Below are 18,348 nucleotides of genomic sequence, written 5' to 3' on the forward strand. Positions count from 1 at the left end.
CAGTGAAGAGCCAAAGGCTCCCCCACAAACCCAAAATCTAGAGTGTGTGGAGGAAAACAATCCATGGTCATTTGCTAGAAAAATCATAAGCCTTTCAAGATCTCAACAACTACTGAGAAAGTTACCACAATCCAAACAAACTCTAGAGTGGAACTCACATGAAGATGAGGCAATTACACTCATGGAGAATACCAAGCCACCCAGACATGCCAACAGCATAACTGTGTTATTAGACCAATTCCCCCACACACCATAGAATTATGGTTAGAAGCAAGCTTGCAGGGCAGAGCTAGACAGGATCCCTCTGTGTGGATTCTGGGGCTAACTATGACAGCACAATACCCTGGAACGTTTGCCAGCCAATGAGCTGAATTTGCCCACAATGCCTCTAGTATTCTCTCCCCAGGTTCTCATCATTAAATATGCATGTGTTCTTAAAAGCCTGTTGATGGGTAGTATTGCAGCTACAGGAGAATCCGATTTTTGCAGGCCAGTTCAAATGGATAGAGGATTGTAGGGATACCCGGCAACATAGGCAGTAGCAGGAATCTGACCCTGAATGCATCTTTGTTGGGAATACAACACTTCCTGCTATCATCCCTAGTAGGGGTGGGCAAACTGTGGCTCAGGAGCCACATGTGGCTCTTTCACACATATTGTGAGGCTCTTGAAGCCCCACCACACTGTCAGCTGGCTCGGAATAGGCATTTGTCTCTTTAAATTACTTCCACCAGCCAGCAGATTGGAGAATGCATTTAAAGTTGCTTTCTTTTCACCTCTCTCTTCTGCCTCCCTCCCAATCTATTTTCCTTCCTTCCTTTGGGCTCTCAAACATCTGATGCTTATGTCTTGGGGCTCTCAAACATCTGACATTTATTTTATGTGGATCTTACAAGTTTGGCCACCCCGGACCCTAGTGAGATACTGGGGTGAAAGGGACTTCAAGACACACTCCTTCCTCTTATCTGAATCCCTTTAAACAAAACTGTTTGTCCAGCAGTATCTTCAAAACACCCCCATCTTCTAATCAGCTGGTCACTCAACTTTAGAGCACCACAGAACTATACAAGCCCTAGCCAGCCTCACTTCAGCAGACTAGAGGCTGGCTACCAGATTTCCCTAGCTGAACTGAAGCAGAAGTAAGGCATTGCCTAAGTAGTTTTTGTCCTGAGCTTTGCAAAACCTGAAGTCTCCAAGGATTAAAGTTGGGCGTTTATACATGCAAAGCATGTACCTTACCTTTGAAATCTGATTCTGCTGAGCGTCTTAGCAGAGATAGGTGGAGCTGGGATACTTCCCATCATGCTTGTCACAAGTATGAACGCTAGAAACCTTTTATTTTAAAATTAGCAAATATTCAAGATTAAGATTTTGTATCAATGGCTGCAGCCTAAGCAACTCCAAAGCACAATCAAGGCTGTGAATAGGGCGTAACTCTTAAACAGTACTCCATTTTATTAAGAACAGAACCTGTGGACAAGACAAGTCTGTCTACACACCGGAAAACTCAGTCTTGCCACAGCAGGGTACCCAACTTGGCTAAGTTCTCCACCATATAATATTTTACCCAGGACTGGTAGAGGTGAAGGGAATAACACAGTCCTCAGGGCCTTAGCAGGCCTACTTCATCTCTCCAATGGAACTGACAGATTTGTCACACAGATCCCCCTCCCATATGACCACTGATTGCATACCTTTCTTTATTGCCTGCAATATGAGTGAAGGACCAATCCTAGCCACCATGTTCCCTGTGATATCACACATAAGGATCATAAAGAAAATACAGCAGTAGCAGCAGAAATAATGGTAGCAGAGAGGGCGGGAGGGCGGGATACAAATAAAAAGTATTATTATTATTATATATCTTGGGAAAGGTGGTCTGGAGTGAGGAGGCCAGGTCAGCCATCTGCACAGTTCAACTGAGTAAGACACTGCAACACAGTCCATGTAACTGCAGCCATTTTATTATGAACAAGAGAGATGCACCAAAAGAATGCTTTGTCCATATCCCAAACCCTAGCTTGTTGGGAGGGTTTTCAAGGGACCCTGCACCGTCCTTGTATCTGTGCACAGCACACTTCCTTCCCAGCCTCAGAGAACAGGGCAGCACAGAGACTAATACCAGAAAATGAGAGCCTCTGACGACACCAAACACAGATGAGTACCACAGTGTACCCTCTAAGGGCAGGAGGCCATTGCAGCCAACCATAACTAAAAGGAGGAGCTGGGGTCTGGAACGAAGCTCAGCTGCAGCTCTTGGGCAGCCGGTAGACACCACCAGAGTAGATGAGCTGCTGATCTCGGACCTTCTTCTGGAGGAAACACTGCAGCTCCTGGATGTCAATCTCTGTCACCATGGGGCCTGTCATCACAAAGATCTTGAGCATGCTGTGGATGCGCTCCAGTGACAGACTCTCTAGATTCGTCAGCATTGCCTGGATGTAAGTCCAGAAAAGCTGCAGGGTACACCAAAGGAGAAATTAAAAAAAATAGATGCTGTAGATTATGGTGCATACACAAGAGGGCTGTGCAGTGCACCAATTATACCCTCTCACTTGGAATCCTAGCACCATTTATGAAACATACAATTTCCCTAAAAACATGCATACTGTGTATGCTCTGATATGCTATTATTATTATAATATGCTATTATTAGACCAGCACTGAAAACAAGTTCTCAATCTCAACCATGGTTCAAATTAAACCTTGTTTAGAAAAAGAGACATCACATTCTGTCCCAAAAGCTCACTCTGGAAAGGCACCAGCATCTATAACTTCATTCAGCCAGAAAATCCTGAATGCTTATGTTTGGAATATGCTACCTGGGGAGGGACAGTGGCTCAGTGGTAGAGCATCTGCTTGGGAAGCAGACGGTCCCAGGTTCAATCCCTGGCATCTCCAAAAAAGGGTCCAGGCAAATAGGTGTGAAAAACCTCAGCTTGAGACCCTGGAGAGCCGCTGCCAGTCTGAGAAGACAATACTGACTTTGATGGACCAAGGGTCTGATTCAGTATAAGGCAGCTTCATATGTTCATATGTACCTTGAATAAATTATATATAAAGCAAGACATGAATGTCTGAGGCTTTGCAGAATGTATCCAAACTGAAGAATCTACCTTTACTTGGCATGCAACCAGATGGCATACTTGGCATGTAACTGGAAGGCGCAGGCTGCACGCCAGCTGAGCTTTAGAACCTGCCTGCAGTTGATTCAAGAAAGAAATCATCCCCTGCCCCACGTAACTACAGCTCTGAGAGCACAAGAGCAGTACCTGCAACTCCTCCTCCTTCTGGTCAGCTTGCGAGGCCATGGCTGAATCGCCTTCTTCATCGCTGTCAATCAGCACCACTTTCTCTGCCCGGTCCTTCTGTTCCTCTTCAATCACAGTGAATGTGCCTGGAGGCTCCTCCCGCAGCACACCTTGCTGCAGCCACAGGGTCATCTTGCGCCGGAGGGATGTCACAGGAACCTTCAGCACCTCACTCAGCTCATCCAGAGTCCACGTGCCTGAGAAGAGTTCAAAGGCGAAAAGTGTTACAAGGAAAACAGTCAGGAGCAAGGAATATGTTTTGGGGGGAGGGGGAGATCAGAACAGGGCACAGCTCATCAGTGGTGAGGCACAGGTATGCCGGAAGGGTTGGGAAAAATCCTCTAGCTGAGATCATAGAGAGCAGTTGCTAGTAAGGATGGCTATAGAATAAAGGACCAGGCAGATCAAATGATCTGTGGAAAGCAATGACTTACAAACAAATCACAATATGTTTCACACTTTTATAGAACACCCTCTAAGTCTGGATCATCTACTCTCAATACACCCCACTCCCGTCCAAAGCCTTTTCCTAAATCAACAGAGCAGGGGTCCCCAAGATGCCCACCTACATGTTTCCTAGTGCTCATCAAGTGTTTCCAGAAGTGGGTGGGGCTAGGTGGGCCTTCTACCCAGCAGAGCTTCTGATTAGCTAATGGACATTTGATTGGATGTACAAAACATTTTTAAGATGTTGGTTTGACAGCAGCTGCCACCACAGCGCAAGAATTGTTGCCATGTGACTGAAAGTAAGCTACAGCATTTTGTGGCTGGCTACATTTCTTGTGACAACCCTTTTGTGATTGTGCCCACCACCCTGTGTCAGAATTCCAAAACTGTCCACAGACTCAAAAAGACTGGAGACCCCTGCAGTAGAGTCTCTTCCATGTTGTGCCACAGGTAAACCCACTGCTGCGCAGCAACAGCTGCAACCACTTCCTCCCAGCAGAGGGCAGCAGTGTATAGCCGCTATAGAGAAGTGGACTCACTCTTGCTTTGGAAGTGCAAGATGATTGCTGCATGCACCGGGGAGACAGAGAGGGAAAGGGTGCGGTCTGCCAACTCCAAATCCAGTTTCACCAAGCCCAGATGGTGCTTCCAGTTCAGCGTCCTCATAGCCTAAGAACAACCAGGCAGAAGGGGATACTCAGCAACCTGCCCCTCATGCTGCATCAACAGAAGAAAGGGAGGGAACTGGGAAAGGCAAAAGCAAGCGCAGCACCTGATCTCTGCCCCCTTCCCAGAGACATCAGCTGCCTAGTGTAACAAAGTAATTGGTTCCCTAGTCCTTACTGCTATAGTCTTGAGCAAAGCAAAATTTCATGTGCATGTGCAATTACCATTGGGAAATATGATGCCAAGGAACTGAGAGTTGGTAGCTACTGCAAGTAGCAGAGGAAGATGTAGGCAGTGTAAACGGAAGATGGCCAGTTGGAAAATTTGTGACTTCAATATGTCCTGCAGACTGCCTATCTATCTGATACAACATCATCCTGGCTTTCCTTCCAAGAACTCAGGGCAGTGTACATGATCCTCCCCCCACCCTGCTCCATATTATCCCCATGACAAGCTTGTGAGGTAAGTTAGACTGAGAATGGGCCCAAGGTCATCCAGCAAGCTTCAAAGGTGAACAGGGAATAAGAACCTGTATCTCCTCATTCACTCTGAGAGCTACATCAACCTGGCCTCTATCAGTACACCATCTATTTATTGAAGAACAGAGGTCCACAGCAAAACAGGGACAGCTAAGTCTCCATCACATCTCAGGACCACAAGGCAAAGACCCCAAATCAACATTTCAAGGGGAGATTTTTGAGCATTAAGCCTGGCTATTCAATTAAAAACTTCTACCCAACCCCCGATGGATTTAGAGGCTACAGACAGTGAGCCTACTGCCCCCTCCAGACTGCCTCGCTGACCTTTAGTTTCTCATATTTCTTGGAGTAGGCCTCCATGGCCTCCTTGATTTGTTCAGGCAGCTCCAGCTTCTCTTCCTTCAGTGGTGGCCAGAACTCACTGGATAAGATAACAGCAACAAGACTAAACGGGGGTCTCTCTTCTTCTGGGAGTTTCTGCTCCTCATCACGAATATTAGTGTTAATGCGACGAGAGTCTGCCATGTCCTAAGCAGAGAGAAAGGGGGGGGAAACAGAACTACTTTACTGCCAGGCTACAGAGAGAACAAAAGAAAAAAATAGTTATGGAGTGCTTCCAACCAGCCAGCTGTGTTTCATCTTGGAGATATAATCCCACTGCTTTCTGTAAAAGGTACTAGGAGATAAATCAGATGTACCTTTCACTACATGACAAGCACCTGCCCTAGGATGAGCTACAAGTCTTCAGCTTGCTTATCTTTTCATTTTAATTAGTTTGTTAAAACCTTGACAGTTCAGAATTAAAGCTTTTAGCTTACTTGCCTTAGTCAAAACAAAAAAGACTTCCTAGGTATGCAATATCCTTCAATCATCAATAAAATTCTTTTGGACATCTTTTAAAAAGTATGAAATATCCCTTTGTGGGCAACTTTTGCTCAGTTTCTCAGTCAGACATTAACTTATTTTTTTGATGTCCAAATTATGAATACATCATAACAGACAAAACAATAACCTGATGACCAGACCAGATGACAAGAAAGCTTATTAAGGCATTCCAGCTGGGTGGTGAATATTCCAGTTTCCAGGGAGAATGATCTTCTCTGGCCAAAAGACTAATGCTTGCTTTTGAGTCTGGGTTAAGGTAAAAGCAAAATTTAAACTTGGCTAGTAAGTGGGCGGGGGGCGGATTGGGGGAAAGGTCTGAATGAGTCTTTTACCCCACCCTTCCACCTTATTATAGCTTTCCTGTTTCTAATTTACCTTCTGAAGAATACTGGGTTAGTGGTTCATATTAATGATGGTTAAATGAACTTACTTTTAACATGACTTCACAGTAATGCATCTGAGCTTCCCCAAAACGCAGCTTCAGCAGTTCTACATTCCGGATTTCCCTAAGGCAGAAAAGCAAAGGAAGGAAAGCCCAAGATGTGAGCACACGATGAATCAGAGGTGACAAAAAGCAAACACAGAAGTAGCAGCCAGGATGGGCTGAAGGTATTTTGCCATTCCAAGCAAGAACCATATGCCATCTGCTGCAGGTATAACTGGAACTCCAGCAGCACTACAGGTCCAGGCAGGCGGAATGGCTCTGAAAGGCACTGACTGATTTGCGTCACCCTCCTATGCTACTAGGGGCCAGGAGAAAGGGTTTTGGAGACATTGTCAGTGGCAGCACTGGTGCTCTTGCTTAATTATGGAGCCTCAAGCGATTGCTTGGATGGTAAACAAGCTCTGAGAGCACCTGAAGGAAGAACAGTCATCATCGCGCACTGGTGCTCTTGCTTAATTATGGAGCCTCAAGCGATTGCTTGGATGGTAAACAAGCTCTGAGAGCACCTGAAGGAAGAACAGTCATCATCGCTGCAGCAAAGAAAATCTGCCACCTTGTACTAGCAAATTTAAACTAAGGGCTGGAGCCTCACTAGGTAGATTCTTTAATTGCTACCACATCAAGCAGGACCTGTGGCTAGTGTCAGGAACTGAAATGCCCCTTGTCTTTCTCCTCCAAATGTAGGCTCAGTAGTGCTTTGAGACATGGTGAGGAAGACAAAGTGAAAATAATTCTTCACACAATGCACAACACATAGTGATAGCTATCAGCTATCAGGTGATGAACTATGGAGATCTATTAGCCAGAATGTTGTTCAGAGACTGCACCTTCTGAACACCAGTGGCAGGGAGGGTGGGAACCAGGAGGAAACTGGCTGTTGCCTTAATTCTCTGCTTGTGAGTTTCCTGAAAATATCTAGCCAGTATGGAAATAGGGCCTTTTGTCTGAACTTGCACAGAGAGTCTTGAGTTGTCATGACTCAATGGTCATTAGCCATGATACCTGAGACTTTACATTCAAATACAGTATACCTTTGAGTACAAAATACTACAGAAAAACAGGAGGCTGGCATTGTCCTTCATGATTTGCTCAGGAGCAACTAAAAATATCAAGCTGGCCACTGTAGGAAACAGAAGGCTCGCCCAGATAGGTCGTCAGTTCGATCCAACTGCAAAGCTTTTGTATTCCTATGGTGAGGTATAGACTCTGAGGTATTTGCTGGCTGACCCCTGGGCCTCCCACCTTGTGTTTTTGCCACAACTTCTAGGGCCAAGGAAAGGCAAAGACTTACAACTCAGGCAGCAAGGCCAGCCCTTACCTCTCTGCACTGTAGCTGAACTGGTGTAGCAGCCGGTCAGCCAGGAGTGTGCGATACTCATTGATGAACAGGTCCTTGCTACCATAGATGCTCACCAGCAGACTGATGATATCTGAAGAGCGGCGCTTTGAACTCGATTTCCCTGGCAAGACATGGAGACCATGAGCAGCCAAAGAAAGGGATTAGGGTACAATGCAATGGGGCAACATGATGGAAACCATCAAATTTCTGGGAAAGCCAACTTCTTATTCTGCACCAATGCTGAAGAAAGCTAAAAATTCCACAAACTAAGTTATGAAAATCTGTTGTGCTCCAAATACTGCTCCTGCTAATCATGGAGAGCAAGAAAGACGCCTGCAGAACATTAAACCCAAGACCACTAACAGTGGTCCTTAGATGCTGCCCATATGGTTTAAAACTTAATCTGGTTCAGAATTCAACATTCTAAAGAAGTATTTTAATAAAGTACGGTAATTTTAATACATTTGAAGAAGTTCCTAAAAGACTGCTAGCTCTTATGGGTGTGAAGATTAATCTATCACATAAATATATCTAGCACATTATTATTTTGCACTTCCTTGAAGGAATTCATGATAGAGTATACGGCTCCCCCTTTCCCATCTTCATAGGGACTTCTTCAGCATAAAAATTAAAACTGAGATTTTCCAATATTTGTTAAACATTTATTACAACATCTGAGATGCTGGACTGAGGCCCAAATAACAAACTATATATTTGCTGAAGAACAGAACATATAGCAACAAGGCTGTTGTGATGTTTGCTGTTTGTTACAAACTGGGGGGGGGGGGGGGGGGGAGGGAGGGAGCCACTTGTCAGAAAACAATCAGACATAGCTTTTTGGAAAATAAATACAACCTACTTACTTTATGGAAACGAATTAAGTTGTCTGGCTAACAAACAAATGCTCTTTTTAGGCAATTTATCTGGGCTGAAAAATTCTCTTTGCAAAACTTCTCAACAAGCCCAGCAATTAGAACTGCATGATTTTGCAAGGTCAACCCCTGCTTTCTGAGGAGAATAAAAATAAATAAATAAAGGAGGAAAGGGAAACCAAACTTCAAGAGGGACAAGAGTGAATACTCCTGTCACATTTACTAACCTGGGTCAGCATCAACGGGATCAGGCACCCAGTCTTCTGGCTGAGAGACGTCGTCATCACTCTCTTGGCCATTCTCCAATGTTACTGGATCAGCTTTGGAGAGCTCGTTTGCCAAGTCACCGGATCCTTCAGCATCACCTGTTAGACCGGCCACAATCTGCCGCACTGTATCCTCCCTGGTTCTGTGAAGAGGAGGTAACCAGCTTGAAGCCCAAGAGCTATGGTATGAGCCTACACAGGTGTTTCTGCCAGTACTATGCCAGCACCTACACCCACCTGCACCATCCCTTGCAAGAACTGTGACAATTATAGTTTGGGAAACGGGCTGTGGACCTCTAACAATTCTCAGCATCCTCCAAAAGCTACAGTTCCCAATATTCCTTGAGGGGAAGGCAGGCCTATGTTTTAAACAGCTCCTGCTCACCTCAAGTATTTCCTGATGGGCTCACAGGCCACCTCCAAGATGACCATGGAAGGGTCCAGCTCTCGCAGGGCTTTGATAGCTGAGATGTAGAGGGTAATGATATCCGATGTATTCACTCCTAAAACAAACATGTATGGAGATGCAGAAACTATAGGTTCTGCCCCCTTGGAAAATGCAAATGCCAAAAAGCTCACCAACTGCTCTTCAGGTTGGTGTAGCCCTGTATAACCCACAAAAAAATATTGTAAAGGGAATAGTTGATCCCTTCTGCCACAGACAAAGGCAAGAAGAAAGCCTTAAACAGCTCATATCAGGCTTCATCCAGTGGATTAAATTCAACACATCACATACATTAAGCCATTTGAGCTGGAATCTGTGTGAGGTCTTTGGCTACCACCAGTTTCAAAGCACCTCTGATTTTTCTTTGTCATCTTTCCTAGTCATACAACTTCCCTATGAGGCTGGTCAGAGTTATTTCGATTTCACGAAATGGGTAACTGTAGCTAAGTGGCAGAGCTTTGCTCAAGGGACAGCCCACAGCAGAGATGAGCTCTGAAGCCACATCTCCCAGATCCATGTCCAATGTTTTATTCAGAGCTACCCTGTTGACTCTTGCCTTCCATCTTAACTGACTACTGCCAAGGAAGAGGAGAACAGAACTAGTCCCAGATTAGGTCAGGAGGCAACTTACAGCAGCAACTGGGAAAAGAGGGATGCAAGCCACTGACCTACGTTTAGTAGCCTCATGTACTGTGCTGTATTCTTTTCTCATGTATAAACATAAGAAGAGCCTTGTGCAACTGGAAGTCCAGAATTCTGTTTTCAGCTGCAGCCAGACAGATGCTTCTGGGCATGAAGCCAACAGCCCTCCCCTGTTGCTTGTCCCCAGAATCTGGTATTCAGAGGTAGATTCTTAGAGCACGGAAGATCTATTTAGCTGTTGCTAGACACATCCTCCTCCATGAATTTGTCTGATTTAAATCCATTTAAGCCTGTGGCTAGCAACATGCTTTGTGCAAATTTCATAAATTAACTACCTCCCTTGTGTCTGCCCAGAATCTACAGCTCATGAGTTTCAGAGGATGATTTGAGCTCCAATATAGTGAGAAAAGAGACAACACAACAGAAAGTTTGGAAAGCACATGATGTGACAACCTTGATGAAGCTAAGCAGGTCTGGGTTTGGTCAACACCAGGACAGGAGGCCCACTGGGAACATCATGTTTTCAGTTTTGATGAGTTCCATGAGGAAGGAAAGGCAAATTATAAACAAACACTGCTATCTACTTCCTCCATGTGAATTATCTTTTGTAAATCTCTATCATAGATTGCAGCCACAGGAAAGGTGCAGGGTTAAAAGTACCCACCAGGATGAAGAAGCCGCATTTCTAAGGCACTCTTCAGAGAGCGCAGAAGCTGCTGTCGTTGATTGGTCCGTTCTAGACAGTACTTCAGATCATCCACTGCTGGCTTTGACTCTGGGAAATCTGCAGGCCAAAAAATGGGAAAGGAAGCACTGCACAATCATGGCATATGAACAGAATGGCAAGACAGTTATTTATTGATGAGATGAAAATAATAATGAGCATTTACATAGTGCATTCCAAGTCTACAAAATGCCTCGTTTACATGACTTCAATAATCCCTACAACAACTGATTAAGTAATATTTTCATCCAAAGTGTTATTATCCCTGTATCATAGATGGAGGTCAAAGAATCGATAGCTTAAATCTTAACTGGGCAAAATTTAACTCTGTGAGTTTCCAACTCCAAGTCTTAGCCTCTATGACATAGTAATTTGACAATAAAAATTCACTCTAAATTGTACCTCACAAAATAAGGAGATGACTTGGTGGGTTTTTGTTTCTTTTGTTTCTTCTTGAAGGCTGACTGATAAGCGGTATTCAGCATCAGGATCACAGAGAAAGATATCTGCAGGCAACCCCTTCTGCAGTGATTTGCCTACTGGGGGGACCCTGTGTATCATCTGGGTCTGAACCATTGCAGAAGATTGAGGCATCTTCTAGTGCTCATTTTATGCAGGGTGCTGGACAGACTTGGTAGGCCTCATGTAAAATAAACCCTAAACATGTGCAACACTCTCCTGCAGGTTCACATAGCAGGGGGACCACATGACATTGTCTTACAGAATGAAAGGTTCCAGATGGAGAAAGGTCTTTCCCAACACTTGCTAATTGAAATTGTTTTAACTACAGATGATGGGGGTAGAACCTGGGATCTTCTGCTTACAAAACAGCTGCTTTATCACTGAACCACCAAGTCAGAGTTCAGTAGTTGAGACAAGGCTGCCTTTCAGGCAACACGAGCATGCCATTACCAATCTTCTCATTAAGCAACCCCTGGCAAACTAGTCTTGCACAGGGGCTGAAGTTTCAGGCACAAAACCCCACTCTGCAGTAAAGCTTACAAGTGACCTTGGAATACTCTCTTGGTGTAACCTACCACACAGAACTGATGTAATATAAAACGGGGAAGGAACAACCAAGTCCATCACCCTAAATTTCTTGAATGAAGGGTAGGATAAAAACTGGAGATAGACAGAGCTTCAAAAAACCCTACTGGGGCTCTCTAGAGAATAGTTTGAAAGATATTGATGTTTACTCTTTGGTTGGTTTCCTAGCTAGAAACATTTGCCCTGCAAGCATCTATTCTGCAGACACCTGTCCTCTGCTTGTGGAACTCTATAATAGTCTGTGACATCCTGTGCAACTGTAGAGGGAGAGCTGGACCAATCCAGGATTGATAGGCCCCATTTATGCAGGGTGAAAGGAACCTTTTAAACAGTCATTCAAACTCTTGAGAAAAGGAGGAGGAAGGAGAAACAACTTGCAAGGCTAGAGCATGCATGCCTTTACCTCGAATGATGCTGAACAGTTCTTCAATGCGCATGCTAGCATATAGGCGGTAGAAGAATCTTTGGACATGGCATCGCCAACGCTTCAGACTGCTGTTGGCTTCAGGGTTGGGATGGGTAGCAGCCCCTCCTTGCAGAAACACTCTGCTAAGCCAGCCAATCACCTTTTCAATCCACTGCATGACGAGAGAGAGAGAGAATGAATATGAAAATCACCATCAGAGACTCCACAAGGCTTCCAAAATGCAAACCCATTTACCAATTTCTGTCTCATTCATCCACAGAGAAAGGTCTATTTTATGTTCTTCTTATGGAGAAGGAATGCAGGTTGAGACAGAATGGGTTTCTTACAGCCACTCAGTGAGCTTTATGCCTGAGACTGGTACTCACAGCTCCCACATCAAATTACCAAGAGATATTTATCCTTTTCTGGAAGAGTCCTGTTGCTCCACCTTTCATAAAGCCAGATGAAGACACACAATACTACTTTATACTGAAGCAAACCACTGGTCAATCAAACTAATTACTGTCTACTCAGACCGATAGCAACTCTCTTCTGTCTCAGGCTAAGGTCTGTAAAGAATTGCTACAAGAAAACACCAAGACAACCAGAAAGGTAGAAGGAGGACCCAACTTTTTTTCCAGCTCACAGAACTTTTGCTGCTTGGTAGCTTAGAGGTGATCTTTATTTACCAAACGCAACAGGGCTACTTCCAAACTACTCACAATTTGCCTGTAGTGTGAATCAGAGAGACATGGGTTCAAGTCTCCCCTCTATGTGGCAAAAGAGAGTCTCTTGCTTCTGAATAAATAGTTTTACATCCTCATTGGTTGGAGTGAGGTGGGGTTTGCAAGGCTGAGCCTTAAGAATGTAAACCAGTTTACAAGAAATATAGAGGGACTGGCCACTAAGGTAATTGTTTCCCAAAATCTTGCTTTAGGCCACTGGTTTTCAAACTGTGTTACAGGGAACCCAGAGTTCTCAAGAAGCTTGTTAGTCCTTCCTCAGTTTGCTAGTTGTTTCCTGAGAGCTTTACAACAGCTGTTGAACTTTTCCTGCAACCAGCAGTCACAGGGGAGAGCCAAATTGTGCTCCATGGCATGATCAGTTTATGGTAACCAATGATGAGGTACAACAATCAGAACAGCATCCTATGAGAACCTACCCTGAGCTCCAGACTCTTTTGCAATGCATGGGGTTCCCAAATCAAATCTATGCAGGAAGATCTAAGGCCACCAGTTGAAGCACCACATTTCAAGGGAACACCTCACAAAAAGTGAAGATAAGCAAGAACTATGGCTGGGTTTTTAAAGTTCATATACAAAACATACCTAGTTTTGAATATAAACGCATATACACAAAGCTGTCTTATAACGTAAAACATCAGTTCACATAACTTGCTTATCATCCACTCCAACTCACAGCAACTAAGTCTTTCTGCACACATACAATATAAGACATAAGTGGCAATGCGAGGGAGTCAACCTGGGACCTGCTGTATTCAAGACACATGCTCTGCCACTGAGTCATGGCCTTAGCTACCAAAACCCCACTCACCTCTTGGAATTCGTTCAGAAAGGAGCGTTCATATTCCCCCCGGCATCTCCACTCCATCCGCTCCTCGATCATTCTGTGCAGGATGTTGGTGACGGCATCAGCGCTTACGCGTTCCAGCAGATTGAGCCTGCGACTGAAGGGACAAATGGTTGTTCCTCAGTAATCAGTACAAAAATAAAAACCCCTAAATCAACTCCAGGTGGTCTGGAGAAGAAGTATTTAAAAACAAAAACTGGAAAAATATTTGAGCAACTCTAGCTCCCTTTAATGAGCATTTTGTTTCATGATTACTTAGCAGTGTGTCCCCATTAAAATGATCTCTCTGTTCTGCCGGCCACCTTGGAATATTATGATTATTAGTTACAGATACACTTGGGTGGATATGCATGCAAGTCTAGGGGGAAGTTAGAGTGCTCTTGCATTATAACATTTACTGTTTTCTTTTTGCTGACAGAAGCAACTGTATCAGTAGGTTATATTTTCAATTAAAGGTAAAGGTAGTCCTCTGTGCAAGCACCAGTCGTTTTCGACTCTGGGGTGATGTTGCTTTCACAACATTTTCACGACAGACTTTTTACGGGGTGGTTTGCCATTGCCTTCCCCAGTCATCTACACTTTCCCCCCAGCAAGCTGGGTACTCATTTTACTGACCTCGGAAGGATGGAAGGCTGAGTCTACCTGGAGCCAGCTACCTGAACCAGCTTTTGCTGGGATTGAACTCAGGTCGTGAGCAGAGGGCTCCAACTGCAGTACTGCAGCTTTACCACTCTGTGCCACGGGGCTCTTCATATATTTTTTTCAATTAGAGCAAAGTATATAATAAAGTAGGAGTGAGGAGCTAAGCCTTACACTGCACAAACTCCTCATCCTGACTTCCAAGGTCATCTTACTTCTCTACCTTTTTATTCTCATTACCTTGACCATGACCATCACCCAGATCCACCATGCTCAGCTGCCCAAAGGTCTTCTGATCCTTTAAATAACACTGAACTCCTCCAACCCCATGGACCTTTCTTCCTGAAGCCCACTTGTAAAATATTTACATGAGTCTGCCTCTCCTTTTTCTTTCAGATCCTCTCCCATAACCCACCTTTTCTATCAAACCTTTGGCACATTAATACCCACCAACAACTGAAACAAAGCTCAAGAATGTGTAACAAGACTAACACTGCAATCCTCTACAGAGTTACTCCAGTCTAAGCCCATGGATTTCAATGAACTTAGACTCAAGTAACTTTGCACAGGATTGTGTTGTAAACATTCGTCCCTTGCTATCTTCCTCCTGCCTTTTAAAGTGTAGCTGCCTGGAACAGGGTGCTGTCTTCTTGCTTGTGTTACTCTGTCAAGCACCCTGACAGGACTACAACAAATAATAATAAACTAAAAGGTATTAGACAAGTCAATCCCCCTCACCCTCATTTTGCAATGTGTGGATAATAATGCTGGCATACCTTACAAGGCAATGACTATTCTCTGAACATTCTGAAGCTCTACAAAAATGTGAAATATTGTTACAAACTACTCAAAAGTCATATTGTTATCTCCATACTGCAATAGGGCAGGGAGGAAACTAAAAGGGCACAGCTTGCCCAAGTCTCCTTACTGATCACGGCTGAGGTGATGTTTCAGTCGGGGCTGCCCTGGCTATGATTTATTTAATTCATTTTTACCCCATTTTTCTCCTCAGTGGGGACCCAAAACGGTTTACGTCATTCTCCTCTATCCTCACAACCACCCTGTGAGGTGGGCTAGGCTGAGAGTGTGTGACTGATCCAAGATCACCCACTTAGCTTCCATGGCATGAGTGGGTATTTGAACCTGTGCCTCCCAGATATCATCCCAACATTCTTAACCACTACGCCACATGGGGGTCTCATTACTTCCCTAATTCCTGTGTCCTGTGCACTGAATTGGTTCGCAACTAGCAGCAAGAGCCTTCACAATTATGTTTCATGTCTGTTTTCAAGCCCTAAAAAGTGCTTACAGAATGTCGTTGAGCTGCTGAAACTGTTCCATGGCTGTTGGGCACCAACACTGTGCCTTCTTACAGTTGCAGCCTGCACACTGCAGGCCTCCTCCTCCAGGTTCACCCTCCTCTACTTCACTCTCTTGCTCATTGTCACTCATGCTGTTCTCTCCTTCATTTGCCTTGTCTTCGCTTCTCTTCCATTGCTTCATGTAGATATTGAAACTGCGGCTGTAAAACTGTTGGATCATCTCCTGGAAGTTTTTTGTGGTGGAGAAGAAGAGGATGGCTCTGAACATGGTGTAGACTTTCTCCTGCAACCCCTGGGATCCAGTCCCAAGCAGCAAGCCTGCTTTGGTCCATTTCTCCAGAAGCTCCATGCTGTGCAGGTAAGGGTCCAGGCGACATTTCAGCAGACAAAAGGCATCCAGGAGCAGGAGAGAGCACTGGGGCTCTTCGGCTGTATTTTCGTACTGTGCAATACAATTCCAGAACTCTGGAGCAATGTTTGCCTGAAGGTCAGTCTGTAGAACTTCCAAAAACCATTCCTCCACAACTGAGTTTAAGTTATACCGCTGCAATACCTCTACGGCAACCTGCAAGTCATAATCCTTTGGTGGCCCTGCCACGCTTGATCGAGGTGCTGCCTAAAAAGCAAAACCACCAAATGAAATAAAGGAGATCTAGAGAAGGCAGATAGAAAGCAAATTGTGTGCCACTCTCAGGCTGTCAAACAGAAGACTACTTCAGTTGCAATCTTTAACTGAAGATGACCAAAGCACATGCTCTGAGACCAGGCTACACTTCAGTGCACCAGACAGCAAATGACTTCCAAGGCAGTTCCTGTCTACAGTCAGACATACCTCTAAGCAAACCAAAATAAAAGTCCATGAATGTAAATAAGTAATGCACTGTAATATTGTTTCAAAACTAAATCATCCAAATGATATTATACAACAAACTTGTCAATAGCTCCTTAAGTCCTTATCTGTTTAAGTCCTTATCGTAACAAATCCAATGAAGACATACAACTTCAAAACTCTAAGACTGGTAGATACAAAAGTGTTTATGCTGATCCTGCAAAGTTCCAATAAAGTGCTGCAAGTTGTCTGTTCTTAATCACTTCCTCATATTTTTCTCAGAAATGATGATTCCTAGGTGGATTGTACATATTCAAGCCTCTAACAAATACCATTGATTTGTGAAGTCATTTCCATGTAACCAGGCCTCATTTTCAGCAGAAGCTCACAGGATCAGAGCTCCAGAACCTCTAAATTTTATTGTGCTTTCTTTCTTACCCGCCCCCCCCCCCTAGTTGCTTCTGGGCTCCATTGTTCAAACCCCCTGTGAGAATTTTGCTGAACTCTTAAGATTTGACAAATTTTCTAATATTTTCCCCCACAAAAATGGGAAAATAACCAAAACATATAAAGCAGACAGATGGAAATCCTCATCCTGTCACTGTGGCCACATAGGAGAAAGTAATTTAAAAAGTATGATGGGAGCAGTGTTCCCTCTAAGCTGAGTTAGTGTGAGCTACCTCAGTTTTTTAGCCTCTGGCTCACAAAAAATGGCCCCAGGGCAAACTAATTTATGCAGTAGCTTGCAACTTTATTGCTACAAGCTCACAACTTTAATGCTAGTAGCTCACAAAGTAGAATTTTGCTCACAAAACTCCACAGCTTAGAGGGAGCATTGGATGGGAGTAAGGTTTTATCATGACAATTATAATTCAAGAAGCATTTTAAGGTAGATGCTGAGTGATATAATTTAGTACACCTTCTGGTGATGTCAGGGGTGTGTGGCATATGCAAATAAGTTGTGCTATTGAGCTTCAGCACCTCTTTTTCTATGAAATGACTCCTGCATTATCTTCAGAGAGGCATAATCCATATCATTCCAAAGTGGACAGCAAAGTCTCAAGCACCTGTCTTCTGGAGAAGAAATAAGGACTTAAACATTTTTGAATAGCCTTACACTTTACATGGACTCTATTCTCTCTGTGCTACTGACAAGTTTGTTATATAATATTATTAGGATGATTTAGTTTTGAAATATTAGTACAGTGCTTTAGTTATTTACATTCAATGACTTTTGTTTTATTATAATCTCTACACCATGAATCTCTCTTTGTTTGATACCTCTAGACACTACAAAGCCTCTCACCTCAAAAGGCTCTGGGGTACCAGTGAAGGGGAGCAACTTGCTAATTATTTCATTTTGTTACTGTTCAGACTTTTATATTTATAACTATGGAGCCTCATTTGTGCTTCTTCACTACTAGTACAATTGCGGCCTGTTTTACTTACCACCAACCAGAAACATCATGTGCTAATTGCATCAAATACAGAGACGTCCCTTCTATCCCACCACCTTAAAAATATGAATCCCATGACCCCACCACCACCACCACCTTTTCTGGGTCAACAGACTTCACCTGGTAAGTAAATTTCCCTCGCCCTCCACGCCCCCAATTGTCCTGCCGAAAGCCACTCCCTGCTCATTCCAGGGAGGTCCTGTCTGCCCCTATCCCGAGTTGACCCGCCCCCATCGGGTTGCCTTCTTTGTCTTTTGGACCCTATTTGTGCGTCCCCTTAACTCTCCCCCAAATACACCTGGAGGCCCCCTCCCCTCCATATGCGAACTGCAACCCCCTAACCCGCTTCCCCCGTTTTGTGCCCCGTTCTCCACCTACCAGACCGAGGGCAGCGGGCGGTACTAGGCCGGTGCTAAGCGTGTGCCAGGCGGCCGAGAGCTCCATGACTGGCTCTCCAAAGAGGCCAAGCCAGGCGCTCGGCGAGGACCGTTGGAGGAGGAGCAAAGAAACGGAACGGAAGGAAAGGAAAGGAAAGGC

The 18,348-nt window shown here is 44.3% G+C and overlaps 1 protein-coding gene across 1 annotated transcript; it reads right to left on the reverse strand.

The window, feature by feature from the left end:
- Positions 1-1,942: 1,942 nt before the first annotated feature.
- ANAPC2 (anaphase promoting complex subunit 2) lies at positions 1,943-18,306 on the reverse strand. Its single transcript, XM_060251501.1, has 13 exons — positions 18,190-18,306; positions 15,513-16,141; positions 13,529-13,661; positions 11,972-12,146; positions 10,462-10,581; positions 9,096-9,213; positions 8,672-8,853; positions 7,552-7,693; positions 6,219-6,294; positions 5,228-5,431; positions 4,298-4,427; positions 3,273-3,508; positions 1,943-2,456 (listed from the first exon to the last, which is right to left on the reverse strand). The coding sequence occupies exons 1-13, from the start codon at positions 18,253-18,255 to the stop codon at positions 2,244-2,246; spliced, it is 2,424 nt and encodes an 807-aa protein (XP_060107484.1). The 5' UTR covers positions 18,256-18,306; the 3' UTR covers positions 1,943-2,243.
- Positions 18,307-18,348: the final 42 nt, after the last annotated feature.

Source organism: Heteronotia binoei, chromosome 12 (genome assembly GCF_032191835.1).
Source record: "Heteronotia binoei isolate CCM8104 ecotype False Entrance Well chromosome 12, APGP_CSIRO_Hbin_v1, whole genome shotgun sequence".
Taxonomy (NCBI): Eukaryota; Metazoa; Chordata; class Lepidosauria; order Squamata; family Gekkonidae; genus Heteronotia; species Heteronotia binoei.

What these genes read in the sequence shown, in the direction of transcription:
- ANAPC2 (XM_060251501.1), bottom strand. Translation starts at nt 18,255, where the DNA reads ATGGAGCTCTCGGCCGCCTGGCACACGCTTAGCACCGGCCTAGTACCG. An exon ending in CGCCCGCTGCCCTCGGTCTG is followed by an intron (nt 16,142 to 18,189) that starts GTAGGTGGAGAA and finishes TTTGCTTTTTAG; the next exon opens with GCAGCACCTCGATCAAGCGT. An exon ending in AGAAATATGAGAAACTAAAG is followed by an intron (nt 4,428 to 5,227) that starts GTCAGCGAGGCA and finishes GGTTGTTCTTAG; the next exon opens with GCTATGAGGACGCTGAACTG.